Genomic DNA, 18,027 nt, shown 5'->3' on the forward strand with positions numbered 1-18,027 from the left:
ATGGATACCATGTGCTTTAGATAGGATCTTCAGAATCCAACCATGAGCCAACGTTTTGGTGAACATGATTTATGAATGAAGTGCTCCAGGAGAAACCAACAAATGGGAGGGGGAGAGGGAGAATTAAAGAAGGAGAAGAAGCCACCAAGTGTCTAATGGCTGACAAGGCCAATTCTCAGTCTCTGCCTGATTCGGTTGGGAGCTCTAGAGAATCAATGGTGCCTCCCTGTTTGTCTTACTGAAAAGCAAGGGTGCTGCTGGGCTTTTGACCTTGTCACACTGGTTACAGGTGACCACAAAGACAAGGGAGACTTAAATTCTGACACATCTACAATTGCAATACCCACAGGTAATAATCCTGATGGTCACTGGTGGGAGCCTTTGTGGGCAGGGAACACAGGACAGGAAGAGTCCCAGGAGACCCAAGTGGCAGTGCCTGTGTCCAACACATCACACATTTCTTCACTCAGGTAAATATTGGATGCCTTCTAAGTTCCAGAGAACTCTGAAGAGCACCTCCCCAAGCCCCAGAGCCAGTTCAGTCTGACCAGTTTTATCTCCCTTCTAACATGTATTCTTGCCTGATACTTACTTGTATATTGTTTATTTCTTCCTATTAAAACTTAAGTTCCTCCAGAGCCCTACCCCAGTCTGCCAAGTTCACTCAGGTAGCTAAGAAAGACATCTGAGGGACAGGAATTTTCCCCCAAACCTGAAATTCAAGGAGGAAACAGTCATAAAAAGACTGGGGACAAAACATTCAAGGCAGAGGACATAGGAAGCCCAAAGACACTGGAATGGAAATGAACTTGTGGAAAGAGAGGGAGCTTTGGTAACAAGAAGGGGACAACATGTAGGAAGTGATTGGATAATAAAGGCATTGTGCGCCACGGTAAGTAGAGGTACTGACTCCAGCTGTCGGGGGGAACCCTCCAAGACAGGCCAACCACTCATGTGTCACCTTTGTGAAGGTGACCCCATCTTTAACCTCTACCTCTCGTGTACCCAAAGCTCTGTTTACCTCTTTGTATGCCGTGGATAAGCTGCAAAGTCTTTTTCATGGACTGATTTTCTATTCAGCAGTTTGTTGATGAATGCCAAAAGGATATATGCAGACTTATGTCAACTAGATAGGACAGGGAAGTTTTATAAAGAGACAAATTATCCTCATGCACACCAGACAGAAAATCTCTGCCGGGCTGCAGTCTCAGCACTGCTGAGTTTAGCAAGTCAGGATTTGTCTCCTGAACTAAAATTTGAGTAGGAGAATGCACCCAGTTTACCTCTTTTCTTCCTCCACGTGCTTTTCTGAATAGCCACTCAAAGCCTGCAGCCCTCGCTATGATTCAGTGGAGAAGGGCAAGAGCAGGTGTTATCCCACCAGTCTTACTGACATGGCATGCACTGAGTGTGTCCGAGAAGACGGGTCCTCTCTGCTCTTCCCAAGTCCCTTGAAGACATTTCAGGAGGGTCAGGAATGTTCCTGATGAGGCTGACTTGGCTACACAGTGAAGAAAGGCTGTGGAATAATCTTGTTTCTGGGTAGTACTTGCAGGTGACTTTTTTCATGCTATACCTGAGGAATCCAAGGTATGAGTATACAGAAGACTCATCCAAGGTCACAGAGCTAAGAGGTTCCTACAGCCTAGTGTGTCCCTTCACCCCAGGTGTGTTCAGGCCAGCTGACCTCAGCTACAGGGTGCTCTTAGTCATGCATCGTTTACCTAAGCATCCTCAGGAAATCATCTCAACGTAAGAAGTGACCATGTGGTGAAACTGATTCCAAATTAGATCCTGAATCTGTTAGATACATGAGAGCTAAGCTTAAGGTTCTGTTCCTAAACTTTTTAAGAAATATACAATTTTTTAGAAATACACAATTTTTAGAAATATACAATTGGGCTTTGAGCTTTAAAGTGGATAGGTTGGGATGACAGGTGCCTGAATTAGTCTTTTCTGAGGAGAGAGCAGATAATACCAACCTTCAGACAGTGAAAAGAAGGTGACTTTACCTTTTTGTCACTGAGGCCAGTCACTTGGTCCACAAATTCCTCCTGGATCATGAAGGCAGCCAGATTGGCTGTGTAACTGGCGAGGAAGATGACAGCAAAGAAAGCCCATACAGACACCATGATCTTGCTGGTTGTGCCTTTAGGATTCTGGACAGGCACAGAGTTGTTGAACACCAGGCCCCAGAGGAGCCATATCGCTTTCCCGATTGTAAAAGAAGGCCCATGGGGTGCTGCAAACGACAAAAGGACATTCTCAGTACTTGCTCAAAAGGATGATAACTATATGATGGCTACTGGCAGCACTGAAGGGTGCCAGAAGATGGAACCAAGTCATGGCTGTGTCCTATCCTTTTCCTAGAACCATAGCCACAGTTTACTTCCATTATCTTTAAAAATTAGCATTCTTCTCACATTCCTACCTAACTAGATTTTGCCATGTTTCCTTTTAAAAAAGAAAATGGTTATGCAAAATGGGGGGTTGAATGAGAAGCAGTGTAATGACCTGCTTCAAATATGGATTTGGTTTCTATTTGGGGAAAGCAATCTCCTCAATAAATGTAAAGAAAGCCTGACAAAAACCTGTAAAATAAAAAAAAGTGGAGGGGTGCTTCAGAATTCATTGTATGTTATCCTCCAAGAACCACGCAATTCAGCAGGACTGATGTCTGGTATTCTAATTTGATTCTCCCTACCAATTGCTCCTGTTCAAATTCAGATGTAAAGTATGCATGATATAGGAATTTAACCAAACCAAAACTTTTTCCAAATGGAGACATTAAGAAACAGAACAATAGAGCTTAATTCTTTCAGCACTTCACAGATGGAAGACATTTCATTGCAGGGTCATGGAAAATGAACTGTGATCTCACAGCACATTTTTCTGTCCCTGTGTATCCTTGCAACAGCAATGTTTCTCTTTTAAGATTCTTAAATGTTCCTTGTGACAGCTTAGCTAAAGAGCCAGGACAAAATGCAAACGTTTATTGGGATGTGGCCCAGGCAGACTGTAAAACACGCATGCACGTTGGGTTTGCAAGTCTTTGTTTTGCACGGGGAAAATCAATTGATGCTCTCATTTCGACAGAAGAAAAAGAAAAGGTCTTCTTTTAGGGGAAGGTTAATTTTTATATGTCATTTAAGTAAATGAAGATATGAAAAAATGATGTACTGGGATTTCCATTGGCAATGCAAGCAAAGTGGGCAATTAATAAAGGGGCAGAGTGAATTCAGACTGATAGAAGTTATGCAGTCCTGGGCAGTAAGCCTAAGAAAAGCAAGCTTCCTCCATTTGAAGCCAAATTCAGGCTCCACACACTTGCAACGTCCATGATACAATGCATTAAAGAGAATGATTAATTCTATCATTTTCAATCTTCCCTGATTCTCTTTGCCTAGTTTGATGAGCTCCTTGGTGTATTCCCTAGAGTCTGGCAACTCTTAAGGAAAAGAAAAAAGAGTTAATCCAGTTAACTCCATGAACTACTTGATTTTATTAGATACGCATGTTGATCAGAAGTGACAGCTATGTGGGATCAGATAGATAGGTAAAATGGATCTATCTAGCACTTTTGGGAATTTCCTGATTTAAGGATGCAATCACTGGGCCTTATAACTTACCCCATAAAATGCAGCAGAATATAACAAAGCCATTTCACACAAAGAAACAAGAGCTATTGTTTCCTGAGGGTCCCTGTGGTTGTCCCATGCATATTGGGGGAGCTGCAGCATTTATGTGCTGGATACCTTTCCTGATGATAGTCACTTCCTGGCAAGAGTCACCAGTGTGTGCTTCAGCCAAGGGAGAAATTATTGCACATGATGGTCTTGCATCTTTTTTACTCTCCATGACATATCTTAAATGCAACCACTTAGCTCCATCTTCATTGCCCTCAACCAAGTCCAAACCACTGTAATCCTTTTTCTTAGAAAACTGTGACACTTTCTTCACTGATCTCTTTGGTTCCACTGTGGCTGTGCCCACCCATAATCTTGGTAAACAGCAATATTTTCACATTGTATACAGTTGCTAATCCTGACTCTTCGTGGTGTTTTGAAGAAAATTTGAAATGCTTGTTTACTGCATCAACTGCTTATCCCTTCACTTCCTCTCCTATTTCCCATCTCACTCACTCACTACTCAGTCAGCCAGTCACTCACTCACTCATTTGTTCACTCACTCACTTACCCACTCACTCGTTCACCCCTCATTCACTCACTCACTCAATCATTCACTCACTCACTGTCTATCTTTCCTCTTTCTTGAACATGTCAGGATGGGCTCTAGCTCCAGGCCTTTGTGTTTACTGTTCCTGGCATGTTTTCCTCTGTTTTTCACATGGCTAAAATCTTCTCCTTTAGGTCTCAGCTTACTGTCATTGCTTCCAAACATCCTTCCCTATTTTAACATCTTATCTAAGTGGCAGGCCAGCCTTACCACACACATCACTCTGATATTTTTCTCCTCTTCTTCTTGAAAATTATTACACTGTGATCATTCATTTACGTATTTACATGGTTTCTCCACAACTAAATCTTAAGATCTCTTAGGGTCAGGAAATCTGTATGTGATTCAGCTTATTACCTTCACAAGCAGAGTGTGGGTACCTAAGAACCCACTTGATAAATGTATGCTTTCACAGCAGCACAAACTCTGACTGTAAACATTTAAAGATCGCTTTCACTGCAGTATGACCATTCACAGAAAACTGCCTCCATTTCTATTCTGTTGGAAAGCTCTTTAATGTGTAGTTGCATTGCTCTTTCATTGAAGACAGGAAATCTCCCACTTAAACACAGCATGATCATTTATGACATTTTTACTCTTTGGTTGACTGGAGATGGTTTACACAGTAATAACCACACTTCTACACTTAAGACCTGGGAGGACTTCAATGAAACTGAGTTCATAATGGATTTCCATGACCTGTTGACTGTTTCAATATTGGATTTTCGAAGTGAAAAGACTGTGTGTTGAATTAAAGTGTTCTGTCTTGGGGGTGTTTGAAACTTCAAGATCTTTTTTTTTTTTTTTTTTTGCCTAATACTGGTGATGGAACTCAGGGTCTTGTACATGCAAGGTAAGCCTTCTACTACTGAGCTGCATCTCCAACCTCAAGGTCTCCTATCCTCTACCACATTCTGTTATTCTCAGGAAAGAGACACGGTGTGCTATTTTTCTGATAATGTCCACTTAGAAGATGTTGTGCATTAAGGAAAATCCACTCAAAATGATGTAATAATTTATCAACATTGGCTCCATGGGTGTCTTTTAAGGAATTATAGCCAATGAATATCTCCCAATTCAATTTTTGATCCACCAATTGATCTTTTTTCAAATAGAGTGCACTAAGGTCAGCACTATCAAAATGAAAAGTAAGTCTTTGGGGAAGGATACCATTTTATAGTTCTATTTATTATCAAATGAATGCAAATATGAAAGAGAACTTTGAAAGAGTGTTCTTAAACTAGATTTATAAGGCCATTTTCTTTGCATAAACTGAAATTGAGACTTATGATTTTAATAGTTATTTTGACATATATTTTAAATTAATTGCCAGAAAGCCTTCAAATATGCTTTCTCACAAATTGAATATCAATGGTTTTCCTTTAATCACTATTGATTTCAAGCTATAAGAAGATTAAAGTGCTCCTTTTCATTTTATCTTTTGTTTTGAGTTGAAGTAAATAAATCATTACTTGTCTGGCATCTTAAGTCATATCAGTGAGTCAACACCAGTCATATGATGGTTTACCAAGGCAATGTAGGATAATAAAATAGCATCAACTTTGAATTGTGCTTAGGAAGGTTTCCTTACCTTTCCCTTTAGCTAAGTTTCTGTTGTATCCAACAGGACTGAAGTATTCAAAGACAAAAACAGCTATGGCTGAGACAATAAGTAGCATCACAAACATCATCACCCAGACAGAGGCGCTGAATGGTTCTGTGGAGAAACAGACAAGAGGAACAGATAGTCGGTTACCTTTTGCTCACCTCCAGCAGGAAGCCTGGATCTCCATTTGCAGGCTCACCAAGAAACTCGCTGTAATCCAAATCTGATCATTCTAAAGAAGCTGGTCATTTTTTATTCATACATTTAAACCATTCTTTATTCTACAAAATAGTTGAGGTATTTTATAAGGCTGCATGTAATATGATAAAAATAGAAAAAAGCATATGACATTTTATAAATTAGGTCAGGGATAATATGGAAAAGAAGAATGATAAGATGAGGGGAGAAAGTTGGTATGCAAATAAACAGGGCCCCGTATAATTATAGAACTATTCAGAGAACAAAAGCTGGGGAGAAATGGACTAGACCCAAATAGTTAGCCATAAGGTGTCTGCAAATTGGCCTAGCTTTGAATTTTACTTTCATCTGTATTTTTACATCCTGGCAGAACGATGTGTGGAGGATTGCAGAAGTAAAGAGGAATTATAACTAGTTAAAAAGGATTATAAAATAGTGGGGTTGACAAGAATATTGGAAGGTCACAACCTGCCACCTTCTACTGCAGACAGATGAGCTCTCTACAGTCTTCAAATCTTACTTATGTGAGTAGCAAGCTTAAATGCAATTAAAAGTCATTTGAGGACATCATGTTCACATGATGGTTCAATGACAAGGCATCACCTATACAGTAGAGATGATCAAGTAATAAATGAGTAGATGGTTATTTCTCCTACAAGTCATCATCACCAGTTGATTTCCAAGTAACCTAGGTGGGAGGGCCATGTCTCAGAAGTCAGGGCCAAGTTACAAGAGTCTGATACTACTCTAGGAAGGTAAAATAGGTTAGCATCTTGATTAAGGATATGACAATCAGCTGATTGAAGCTAGTTTATCCATTTTTTGTTATATTGGGGTTTGAATTTAGGGTCTTGCACTTGCTAGGCAGGCACTCCACAACTTTAGCCATGCCCCATCCCTCGTTTAGTCCACCTATGATATAGATTTGCCAGAAAATCAGCAGAGGTTAAAATGTCAAAAATAAGTATATCTCTGTTTGATTGAATCATTGGGAAGGAACTGTCTGTTGACAACAATGAACTTGAAGTTCTTTTCCTCATAAGCAAACACGTTCTGAGGGTAAAACATGATAATGCAACAATGCTTCTTGAATAGTAAACATTTTATTATTTATAAATTGTTTACATGGAGCCCATAATAATAAAGAACCATAATGAGAATGAACAATTTAGCTGACTGCAGGCCACCTTCTCATTCGAGTCTGTGACCACCTAACACAGCTAGACGTCATCACAAACTCCAATTCTATAATCTTAATGTCTAGCAAGGAACTGATATGCCTGAAGCTGCAATGACAATAGATAATTTAAAACAAACTAGGCCAATGCAATATAATTTTCATAGCAGACATATGTTAAAAAGCAACAGGCAATAGTGTAACTTGACGTAATACAAGATGAGTGCCAAGAAATCGATGGGACTATAACTGAAATTTATCTTAATTTAGCTTGAGTAATAAACAGTATTACGCTCTGAAATTATCACAAGTGGGAAATGAGATATACCCAAAAAAGGAGGATAGACAATGAATAATTAGGAGATCAAAGGTATTTAATATTCAAAAATAGAGTCGCCTATTGTCCAAGTCGGGTATAATAATGACACGGTGTGTCTTACCAGAGGAGGTTCACTGTGCTGAATGCATGAGCTGATACTGTGCCTTGAGCCCTGCACACACACCATATAGTCAAGGGACTAGCTGTCCAAAAATGGTAAGGATGGTGTGCTGTCCGTGGTACTGAAAAAAGCGCCCTGGCTTAATAAATGCACACTTATAAATCTGGTAACTCCCCTTTCCTCCATAGGAAGAATTATTATTTTATAATAGTATTATTTTCATAATATTATGAAAATCAGGGAAAACCCTTACTGACTTTTTTTGGCTCACGTGTCAGAATTTGTAAACCTGTTGCATACTTCCTATGGCAGATACATCCTAATCACTAACACACTGTTCAAAAAACTAGACGGGAGCCACGCAAACAGCTGATCCCAGACATTTTCTCACTTGGCAGTTACATCATTTGTCCTTGACTTGTGATCATGGCACAGGGACCAATGGATTCTGCTGCATATTCTCATTTTAGTAGATAATAATCTGTCCTGAAGAATTGCTATTTTCAGAAACTAGACACACACACACACACACACACACACACAAATTCATACCACCATGATGAAAACCATGAGGAAGCAGTGTAAAGAGTGGCCCAGAAATATTTTTGAATAGTTCTGGATTACATCATTCATTGGCTTAAAACACATTCAACATTTTCCCATGAACAAACTTCAACCAAGGAGACTCCGGGTCTGCATGTTTTTGGATCAAAGGATCCAATCTGCTTGGCAAGTCTTTAGAATTAACTGGGTGGAAATATTGCAAGACACGTCATCGCTGCCCTCAAAGAAACACACTGTAACACAAAAGGCTCAGCGGCAATCTCTGCGCGTGAGTTAATGGAGTTTGCGAGGGTAGGAAATAATGAAGATTTTGAGTGTTTTAGCTCTTCTGGATGACTGAGCCAAGTGAATGGAAAACGTGTAGCTTAGCACGTTCATTATGACTTTCAAAACCTGCAAGTAATGACCGCAAATAAGGATGTGCACCATCAATCGAACGAGGCTGTAATTTAGTGACTAGGGAAAATATTAAGCTTAGTGTGTAAAAACAGCTTTGGAAATAGTTTCCTCCTGCTACAATCTACTTCATTTTCTTTTTAAAGGTACAGTAGGAAAAGTGAGAGTGATTGCTAAATTTGGCAAAACACTTGACTTTTTTATGGAAATGTCTGACAGATGCAGGTAAGATTTTTAAAAAATGTAAAGAAACTGGGTTGAGGCCAGATTTAATATCAGCGACCCATTTTTCCGAGACACGCTGATTGATATTTTTTCTCTCCAATGAAAAACGTTCTCTCTAGCTCACTATGGAGATACGGAGACAATTTGTGAAAATAAACAAATTTCTTTACACTTTTTTTTTTGTTGCATGAACTCACTTCTTTGAATCCGTCGTTAACCTCCAGTAGAAATGCTTTCTGTCAAAGAGTCTGATATACAGAATGGGGTGGGGGAATGACTGAGAGATACTACAGAGGGAGTGTCCATCCAATAATCATTGAGTTTTTGCCTGTGTTGTCAGTATCACTTAGTTGTCTTTTCCCTGGAGTAATACGGTTCCCTTATTAAGATATGGATATCGGTATCCATTTCAGACAAAGGGACAAAAGAAATATAATGAGGTGTATATTTGTTGAGCTCCAAACTACTCCAACAAAGGTTACAAGAATTGAAGCAATGAGTGCAAAATCAAATCCAGTGAGTGGCAAAGATTTCAACAGCTTAACTGGATTATCAGAAATGAAAATAGTAAATCCATATGTCTCTGTGAGTAAGGCAGTATCCGAAAACCCTGTTAGTCAACATTTCACTCAAGAGAAAGAAGCAAAAAGTCTCACTGGATGCTGGCACTGTATATAAATGAAGACAGTGGGAAAGAAAGACCATGGGTGTGGAGCTGGTGTCCACAAATTGATACTTATTTGCAATTTTCATTAATAATTCTTTGCATTGGAAAAATATAAGAAATAGAGTTGACCTTAATAAAAACCATGTTCCCAATCTCATGCAGTTTTTCCCTAGAGATTAAGATTTGTCTTAGCCTTCCCAAATTGTGGACAAATCCATTTATATGGGAATTCCAAGGGGAAGTTAATATCTGAATTTAATGATCTTCAACAAGATAACTACTAAAATATTTATAATAGCCAACACAACACTGAAAGAAATTAATAGTGCTTGTCTATGTTGAATGAAATTTCTAGTACTCAAAGCAGGCTACCTAAAGCATATAAAATTTCAGTGCTGAAGAAAAACAGATGATAGAAAATATGACTCTACCTTGACAAAGAAAAAAACAACACTTTCATATAAACAAATTTATGACATGATTAAAAGGAGAGTGAGAAGAGTTTCCTGCTTTACAAACTATTTGTTGTAGAGGATGGTCACAGTTTAAAATATGATTCCATTAATTTAAAATCAGTTCATATCCTCAGACATTTCTATTTTGTTTATCAGAGGGCTGGCACACATCAATGTGCAGTCATTATTTTCCCTCTTACTGCTAGTACATAAATAACTGTCACTCTACATGGGCTGGAGGATCAGTGTATAGATGCTGAGTAAGGGCTTATGAGCTGGTTTAAATTAACTGTGGGCAGACAGGTTTATTTGTTTCTTTAATGTTTTCAAAGCATTAAGCAATATATCTATTAATCTACATTCTACAGAGCCGAGACCAGTCTCTCAATATGTGATAGTATTTTTCAGCAGAAATTTCCAAATTAAAGATAAATGAAAGATGTGAACTGGGAGGGGAGGGTGGACTGAAAGACCTCAAATGTAGCATGAATATACTAATGGAATATGCTGAGTGTGGTCAAATAGAACTGAATATCTATACCTAAAAAATATGCCATGATTATAAAAGGGTGTCTAATGCGGGTGACCAGGAAGGGGGAAAGAGAGTAATGGAGGATGAATATTATAGAAGCAGATTATATAGAGATATGAAAATGGCACAATGAAACGCACCAAAAATTAAGGAAGGGGGAGGAAAGAGGGTGGTTAAGAAAGGGTAATATAGGTGAGGTGAATTTGCTCCAAGTACATAATATGCATGTAAATATCACAATGAAACCCCATTGTACAATGGAATTATGCTAAGAAATTTTTAAAGGTTCAGTCTGATCCTCTTATTTGGCAAAACAAGGCAAAGCACCTGTAATTCCTGATGGGAAAGCAATAGTCACATGAAGTTCACACACCTAGAAAAGCAGAAGGTGACACGGTGCCATTGCTCCTTGAAACCATCACACTGATTCCTGTCTCCACAAAGGGCACAGAGAAGTCCACCACTTCAGAACGCTCCTCGTTGATGGTGAGAGAGCCCACTGCCATGACTGCCCGCTGATAGACCACCTGGATGCAAGGCAGAGAAAGAAGGGGACCTTTACTCACCCTTGTCAACACCCTTGGGGAGATGAGGGGCTCTGCTGGACTGAGAGCCTGTAGGGTGAAAAGGTAACTTACTTCACCAATCATTCCATTCCACACATTGTTCACTTTTTTGCCATGCTTCCCATTGGTCACCAGGTAGAGGTCATAGGTGAACTTCACGGTCCTGGAGAGCTTCTTTAAGATATCGATGCAGAATCCCTTGCAACACTTCTTGACATTCATCCCCTCATTCGTTGAATTGCTATGAAGAAAAGCCCAAAGCACAGAATGTTAGTACTAGAAGATTTGCACACTTTGTCTCTATTTTTCAGATGGGACATTGAGACTCATAAAGAGGAAGTGGCTTTCTAAGGACACACAGTGGGTCTATGACAGCAGAAGTAGACAGTATTCTTAATTATAGCAGTTATCGTGAAAACAGCTAACATTGAGCAATTACTATTGATCAGGCACTCTGCTAAGTGCTGTATACTAACTGCTGGCATCACCTCCATGATATTTCTTTGAATTGGGTACTGTCTTACCCCCATTAAACAGGTGAGAGCTAGTATCTCTTAGTATATAGCTTAGTTTATAGCACACACAACCTCTTTACACCAGTGTTTGGTCATCTGATCTAAATTGAATCATAAAATCTTTTTGGAAAATGGAGAGAGATGCATGTGAGAGTCTCAACTGAGACCTATGCTTACAAAGTCTTGAAAGCAAAGAGAAGAAGTGAGGGTCCTTAGAAAACACCTAAGAGTTGGGAGACCTGAGTTCTACCTATGCCTGAGGTTGTGGACCTGACTTCTCTTGATAAAATCACCTGTCACATGAGGTACATTCATAACATTTTCCTGACATGTCTGCATGGCATGAAGTATAAAAGGTGACACTTTTGAAGGGCAGTGTCCTTGATCAGGAAAAAGTTCTATTAGTCCTATAGATGCTATCTTACAGGCAATCTTATAGTCTCCCAGGATTACACAACTGCTTTGTACAGACACCCTGCTTTACTCACTGACCAAGTCTGTTCAAAAGACATTCATGCACATTCTAAGTTCCTATAAAATGAAGGAAACACTAGTCTTCCCAAATCAAGTAGGAAATAGTACCCAGACCACCTATGTAGGAAGGCAACCCACTTGATTCCGTCTAGGGCCGGGGCATCCCGTTAGCTCAATATGATCTCTGAGTCATGCATGCCATGAAATATGTGTGTTGTGTGAATATTCCATTTTTGGCATATGTACACCTTGGCATGTTAACTAACCACCAAAATTATGATTATGAAAATTCAACACCATAATAGAAAAAAAATTTTTCACATCATATGAAAAAAGTAGGTGACACAGAGTTATAATCAATAATCACAGCCGTATGACTCCAAATAGTCTTATCAAGTAACTGGATAGAAGAAACAAGGAAATGTTAAGCATAGCTATTTTGGAATGGTGGATTTTTTTTCTTTCTTGTATTTTTGGGATTTCCCCCAAATTATTTAGTAAGTTCATGTATATAATTGGATACACACAGTACACACATCAAGCACAATTTATATATAATATGTATAGATTCCATAATTATGGGCAGTTGACAATTTAACTCTGGCATTTGATGTGGGTTGCAAATGATACTTTTTTTCAATGATTGCCTTTATCTCAGGATCACAGACTGGGTATCCTGAATAATTGTTTTCACCATTCACTACACCGTCCTATCCTGTTCCTCACTTCTACTCCACCATCCTGTGTCCATTAACCGAATCACCATGGAGACTTCACTCTCCAGCATAGAGGCGGGGTGACCTGCTCTAACTCTCACCCCTCAGCTTACGGGTAGTGGAAATCCCCATCTGTATATACACATGATTGTTGATGGACTCAATGCTGTGAAATCATAGGACCACAGATACCTGCTTGATCCCTCCAATTACCCAGAGCAGATGGGGTTAGGATGGAGTTTAAGTTGTCATAAATATGATGGAAATATATCCTAAGTACACGGAGTTTATGGCACCTACAGATACCATTTCCTTACTGGCACACGTGGCTCTGAAATATGTGTCAAAATCAGATTTGCTCTTTCTCTTCCTGCTGTCTGTCCATCACACGTTGAGGCCTCTTCCCCACCTCTGCTCATTTGAACCTCCCTCACTCTCTCCTTCTTCTCTTCTCCTATCACAGCCTCTTTCTTCACCTGGTCAGGATTCCTGGGGGAGTTTAGAGAGAAGTTACAAATGCCCCAGATTTAAAATTCAGGATCATATGCAGTACATATGGCCATCTCTGGTCTCTCTGGGAACCTTAGCCAGCATGTGAGTGAATCTGCTGACCATGATGGGTATTTGTAGATACACATGGGCACCGTGCATTTTTACTAATAGGCACCCACTGAGTTCCTCCTTTGTGCTAGGCAATTTAGCCTTAAAGACAAGGGTGTGAAAGGTATGCAGCAAACACACCAGTTCCACTTATTATGGAAACCATAGAACAGATCAGATTCTAACTGAGAACCTTTGTTGGTTCCTTCCCCAGCCCTTAAGTGTGCAGAAGGGGTGTGACATAACTGTGCAGACACCTGGAAATGGTACCCACGGTACTTTCTCAGCTGTCTACCACCATCCACAAGAAAAGCTGGCTCACAAACATGAACACGGGAAAGGCACTGAATAAGAGGTACAGTTTACTGGCTCTAAGGTTTCCTGGTGAGGCCAGTGGGGTGAACCATCCAGGTCAGATCCCGGGCTCCTACCAACCAGGAAACTCTCATCTCTCCTAGACTCTCAGTTTGCACATTCCTAAACAGAGTGGCTGAAACTTACTTTGCAGGATGACAGGGAAGGTTAAATACAGTTGGTGACCTCAGGTATTTTGTCAGGGCAATTGAAATCCAATTCAGTCATCAATAGAATGATTAATAAATTTCTCAAGGAGAGGTTAGCTGGTTACTATCAAACTTCTCTTTCCTTTGGCTCTCATGAAAGAAATGGATTAGATCCAAATTAGAATTATAAAAATGACAGAGATCTAGTTTATATTTGAAACTGGATGTTGACTTGGCACCGAAATGGGTACAATAAAGCAATTAGATTAAGTTTTAAGTATCAAAGGCACTTCTCATATGAGCAGTTAAAAATAAATTCCCTCCCTTCCCTTCAATAATATGACAGTTGGGAGTTTAGTTGACAGGATGGCCATTTCTCCCTACAAATCAGGCCAAATAATTTCTCTCCATTCTTTAGCACCCGATTAACAGGCCAGAAGAAATGTATCATTCCTCAGCACATCCTGCTTTTCAGATGAATGTGTGCCCTCAAAACTCCACTCAAGAAGTGAGGAACAAAGGGCTTTCCCTGGAGGGTATTTCCAAGAAAACAAAGTCAGCCACATTGACTGGCAGAAATCTTTCTGCCTACTGCAAGACTTCACACTTGGTTTCCTAATCCAGGATAATGTTGGGATTAGTGAATCCTAGTAATTTTCTATTGATCTCAGAAAAGTCAAAGACTTTAATTTCACCTAGCACACAGGCACACAGACTTCTCATGTTCCCACGTGGCAAAAAGAAAGCTCCAAGCTACCACCTCCCCAAAACGTGAACTTGGTGCTTACAGTCTTCAGTAGAAAAGCATGTTCTCTTAAAGAGAGTAATTTATTTGGGTTCATTTTCCTTCATACTAATGCAACTCCAGACTTGACAATCTACTTTTTTTTTTTTTTGGCAGTACTGGGGTTTGAACTCAGGACCTCACACTTGCTGGGCAGGTGCTCTTACTGCTTGAGCCACTCTACTCCACCAGCCCCCTTCCTTTTATTGTGATTTTTTTTTTTCAAAACAGGGTCTCTCAAACTATTTGCCTCAGTTGGCTTCGAACAGCAATCCACGTGATCTCTGTGTCCTGTGTAGCTAGGATTACACGGGAGTGACAGCTGGTGATCTACTCTTTGTCAGCTCCAAGGTTAAAGACTTAAATTCCTCTTATTGATTGTGAAACACAAGAAGCCCCACGTGATCCCAGTGAAACACAGAGGCCGTTGTGATTATAAAGGAGGCATTGCACTGAAGTTATGCTCTCTCCCTTGTGCCAGACAAACCTCAGCTTTCTTCATCTGACCAACTTCTGCTCAAAGGACATCTGCTCAGATCTGAACCTCCTTGGACAACGTTCGTTCGTTCCCACACTCTCACCTCTATGGCCTTCCAGCTCATCGCTGTCTTGCACTCACTGGTTTCCTTTTGTTTCCCCTCTTTGCTGAGCTTCTTTCTTCCCCGGGCCTTTGCAACTGCTGCTCCCCTCTACCTGGAGATTTTTCTCCCAGACTCTCACATATCTGGCTCCTTCTCCTTTATACATCACCTTACACCTTAGCCATGAGAGCTGGGGTACCTCACAGACCTCAGCTTACTCTCTTATCACACCGTCTTTATTTATCTCCTTCACAAGGTCTATCACAGCACGGAGGCGCCCTGTCCCTTCATTGGCTGATTTGTTTCCAGCTGTGTTCATCACTTGACTGCAGGATCTTTATCTCCTGTGTTCATCAATGTCTCCTCTTAACACACAAACTGCTTGAGTGTATTTATGTATTTACTTAAATATATTCACTTATATTTTCATAATTTTATTTTTCATTTAGCTGCAAGAGAATTCAACAAAAATGGTTAAAACATCATTTCCCTAAATTGGAGTAGCCTACTTGCCTTTCTTTGGCATGCTGTGCCTCCTTTTCATCCCATGGGGCGGGACAGTGCACCTGGGGAACTGTTTACCAAAGAAAGTAGGAGCCACAGAGGGGGGCACTGGAGAGGGGAAGGCCTATTTAAAAGGGATATATTTATTTCTTTCATGATTTACTCAGAATTTCAACTCCAAAGAGACTAACTTCAACAACTTCTTCATAAAATTTTCTCCAGAACAAAATGTGTTTTCATAATGCATTTAGCAATCATGTATTTTTTAAAACAAAATGTGTACCTGACCCCAAACACTAAGACCTGGGAACTTGTACTTTGGGCAGTAATGACTGAAGTTGGAGTTTATACTGGAGTGGGGGAGTAAGTTTCCATTCATTATGTAGTCATTCAGCAAACCACAGTGCATTGTGCTCTGTACTAATGATTGAGGGTACAAAGATTAATAAGCCACATCCACATTCTCTATATTTAGGTAGCTTGTCATCCAGTGAGAAAGACAGTCCAACAATAGAAACAGGTGATCAGGGCAGAGGTGGAGAGTAGCCGGGTGCCTACAGTGGAAGGAGGCAGAGCTAAGCTCAACTTGGGGAAAGAGTGGCTAGACTTAAAGAGCAAGTTAGAAGTGGTCAGGTGGGAGGGGGTGATCAAAAACACCCAGAAAACATATTTCCATCCAACAGCAAGCCTTTCCCTTTTGTGAGTCCCACACCGGTGGTATTTTGTTTCCATCTGCATTAGGAAAAATCAGGCCCTTGGACTTGAAGACTTCTGTGTCCCCAAAGGGTTCATACATCCAGGGGAAGCCTTAATCCACAATGGTTGCTTTCTTCAATAAGGAAATGACACAGATGCGGCAATGCATGCATGAGGGGAGGGCTAGGAAAGCACCAGAAGTTCAGTTTCTACCTGAAACTCATCCAAAAGTCACTTGGAAGGTGTGACCACCTGAAACAGAGACAGAGTCTTCAAATTCTTGGAAAGTGTGGATCTGGGAAGTATGGAAGAAAGAAGAGTGGAGGAGAAGGAAGGGTGAAAGGGGCAACCATACAAGAGAAAAGACTTAAATGATGGTCAAAATCACATCACAGCTTCCAGGTCAGCTGGACCGGATTTGAGCCCCGCCTCTCCCATTCACTTTCTGCATGGCTTTGGGTACGTTTCTTAATTTTCCTGTAACTCCATTTTGCCATGGGCAAACTAGTCTTTCTGTTGAAATTAACTAACCGCACACTGGCTGTCTCTAGGCAGTGTCTGAAGTCTCTTCGTCTGTTGTTATGCGATGGGGTCCGTTTTATATCGCACACCATGACCGAATTGTAGGCACTGTTAACAGTTATTTAAAAGGATTGTGCACGTTCGGCCAGCAGCATCCCGGGCACTCACTTGATTTTGACAAACTTGCGACAGGGTACCGTGTTCCTCACACAGGTCTCAGTCAGCGGGTCTATGTCCTCCACGATGACGAAGGGGGCTTCCTCCAGGGTGACGATGCTCAGGTGGTTGTCGTCTGGCTCACAGTCAGAAAAGGACTTGTACCTCGGCCACACGGCATGCCTCAGGCTCAGCGTCTGGTTCTCCCACTTGCCCACCTGTGTCAGAAACACAAAGACACACCCGTGTTTTCTTGCACCACCGACTTTTCAAAGGGCAAATCCTTCTGCACGGGAGGATGTGTCAATCTCACGGGCTTTTCTGCTACCTACCTCAACACATGCTTCCACTTACCTGCAAAGGAAACTGCGGAAAGGGGGAGCACAGACTATTGGGCAGCTCCCCACCCACCCCAGACCCTTCTGCAGTGCTTGGGTGATACCCAAGCACTAATACTTTTGGGGCTTCCCAGGAATTTCCAATGCTCTGCCTAAATTCAGGGCCACAGATGTTTCTGTGGACTTTTAGGATACAGCGTAGACTTTTAGGATACAGAGGTGTGGATTTGAATGCCCAGATCTGTCACTTACTATCTGTACAACTGTAAACTCTTCATGTGTGACATGAGCATGGTTCCACCTGCTTCCTATGATGGTATGACAACCAAATAAGACAGGGTAGGAAAAGCACAGTGCCCTGCACAGAGTAGGCATTGCATACTGTTCCTCAAGGCAAAGAGGAGGGACTATGAAAAGGAGAAAGATAAAAACGTGCCCTCTTTTTAAAGGACAGTCAAGAACAAAGAAGAGAAAGGGACCACTGGAAGAGACAACGCCAGGAGGGCAGAGCTGGTGATGGAATTTGGGGTCTCATTTCCATCCCGGATAGGGTTCCTCTAAGGCGCAAATTAAAGT

General features: G+C 40.8%; 1 protein-coding gene across 2 annotated transcripts in view; it reads right to left on the reverse strand.

Annotated features, from left to right (window-relative positions):
• Grin2a (glutamate ionotropic receptor NMDA type subunit 2A) overlaps positions 1-18,027 on the reverse strand; it is a 363,152-nt gene that overhangs the window by 68,667 nt on the left and 276,458 nt on the right. For both annotated transcript variants that reach the window (XM_074059492.1, XM_074059493.1), the window contains exons 6-10: positions 17,126-17,331; positions 11,135-11,303; positions 10,870-11,023; positions 5,828-5,953; positions 2,013-2,242 (exon numbers count right to left, since the gene is read on the reverse strand). In XM_074059492.1, the coding sequence (XP_073915593.1) occupies positions 2,013-2,242; positions 5,828-5,953; positions 10,870-11,023; positions 11,135-11,303; positions 17,126-17,331 (885 nt within the window). The remainder of the gene's footprint in view (positions 1-2,012; positions 2,243-5,827; positions 5,954-10,869; positions 11,024-11,134; positions 11,304-17,125; positions 17,332-18,027) is intronic.

This window comes from Castor canadensis, chromosome 17 (assembly GCF_047511655.1).
Source record: "Castor canadensis chromosome 17, mCasCan1.hap1v2, whole genome shotgun sequence".
In the NCBI taxonomy this organism is placed as follows: Eukaryota; Metazoa; Chordata; class Mammalia; order Rodentia; family Castoridae; genus Castor; species Castor canadensis.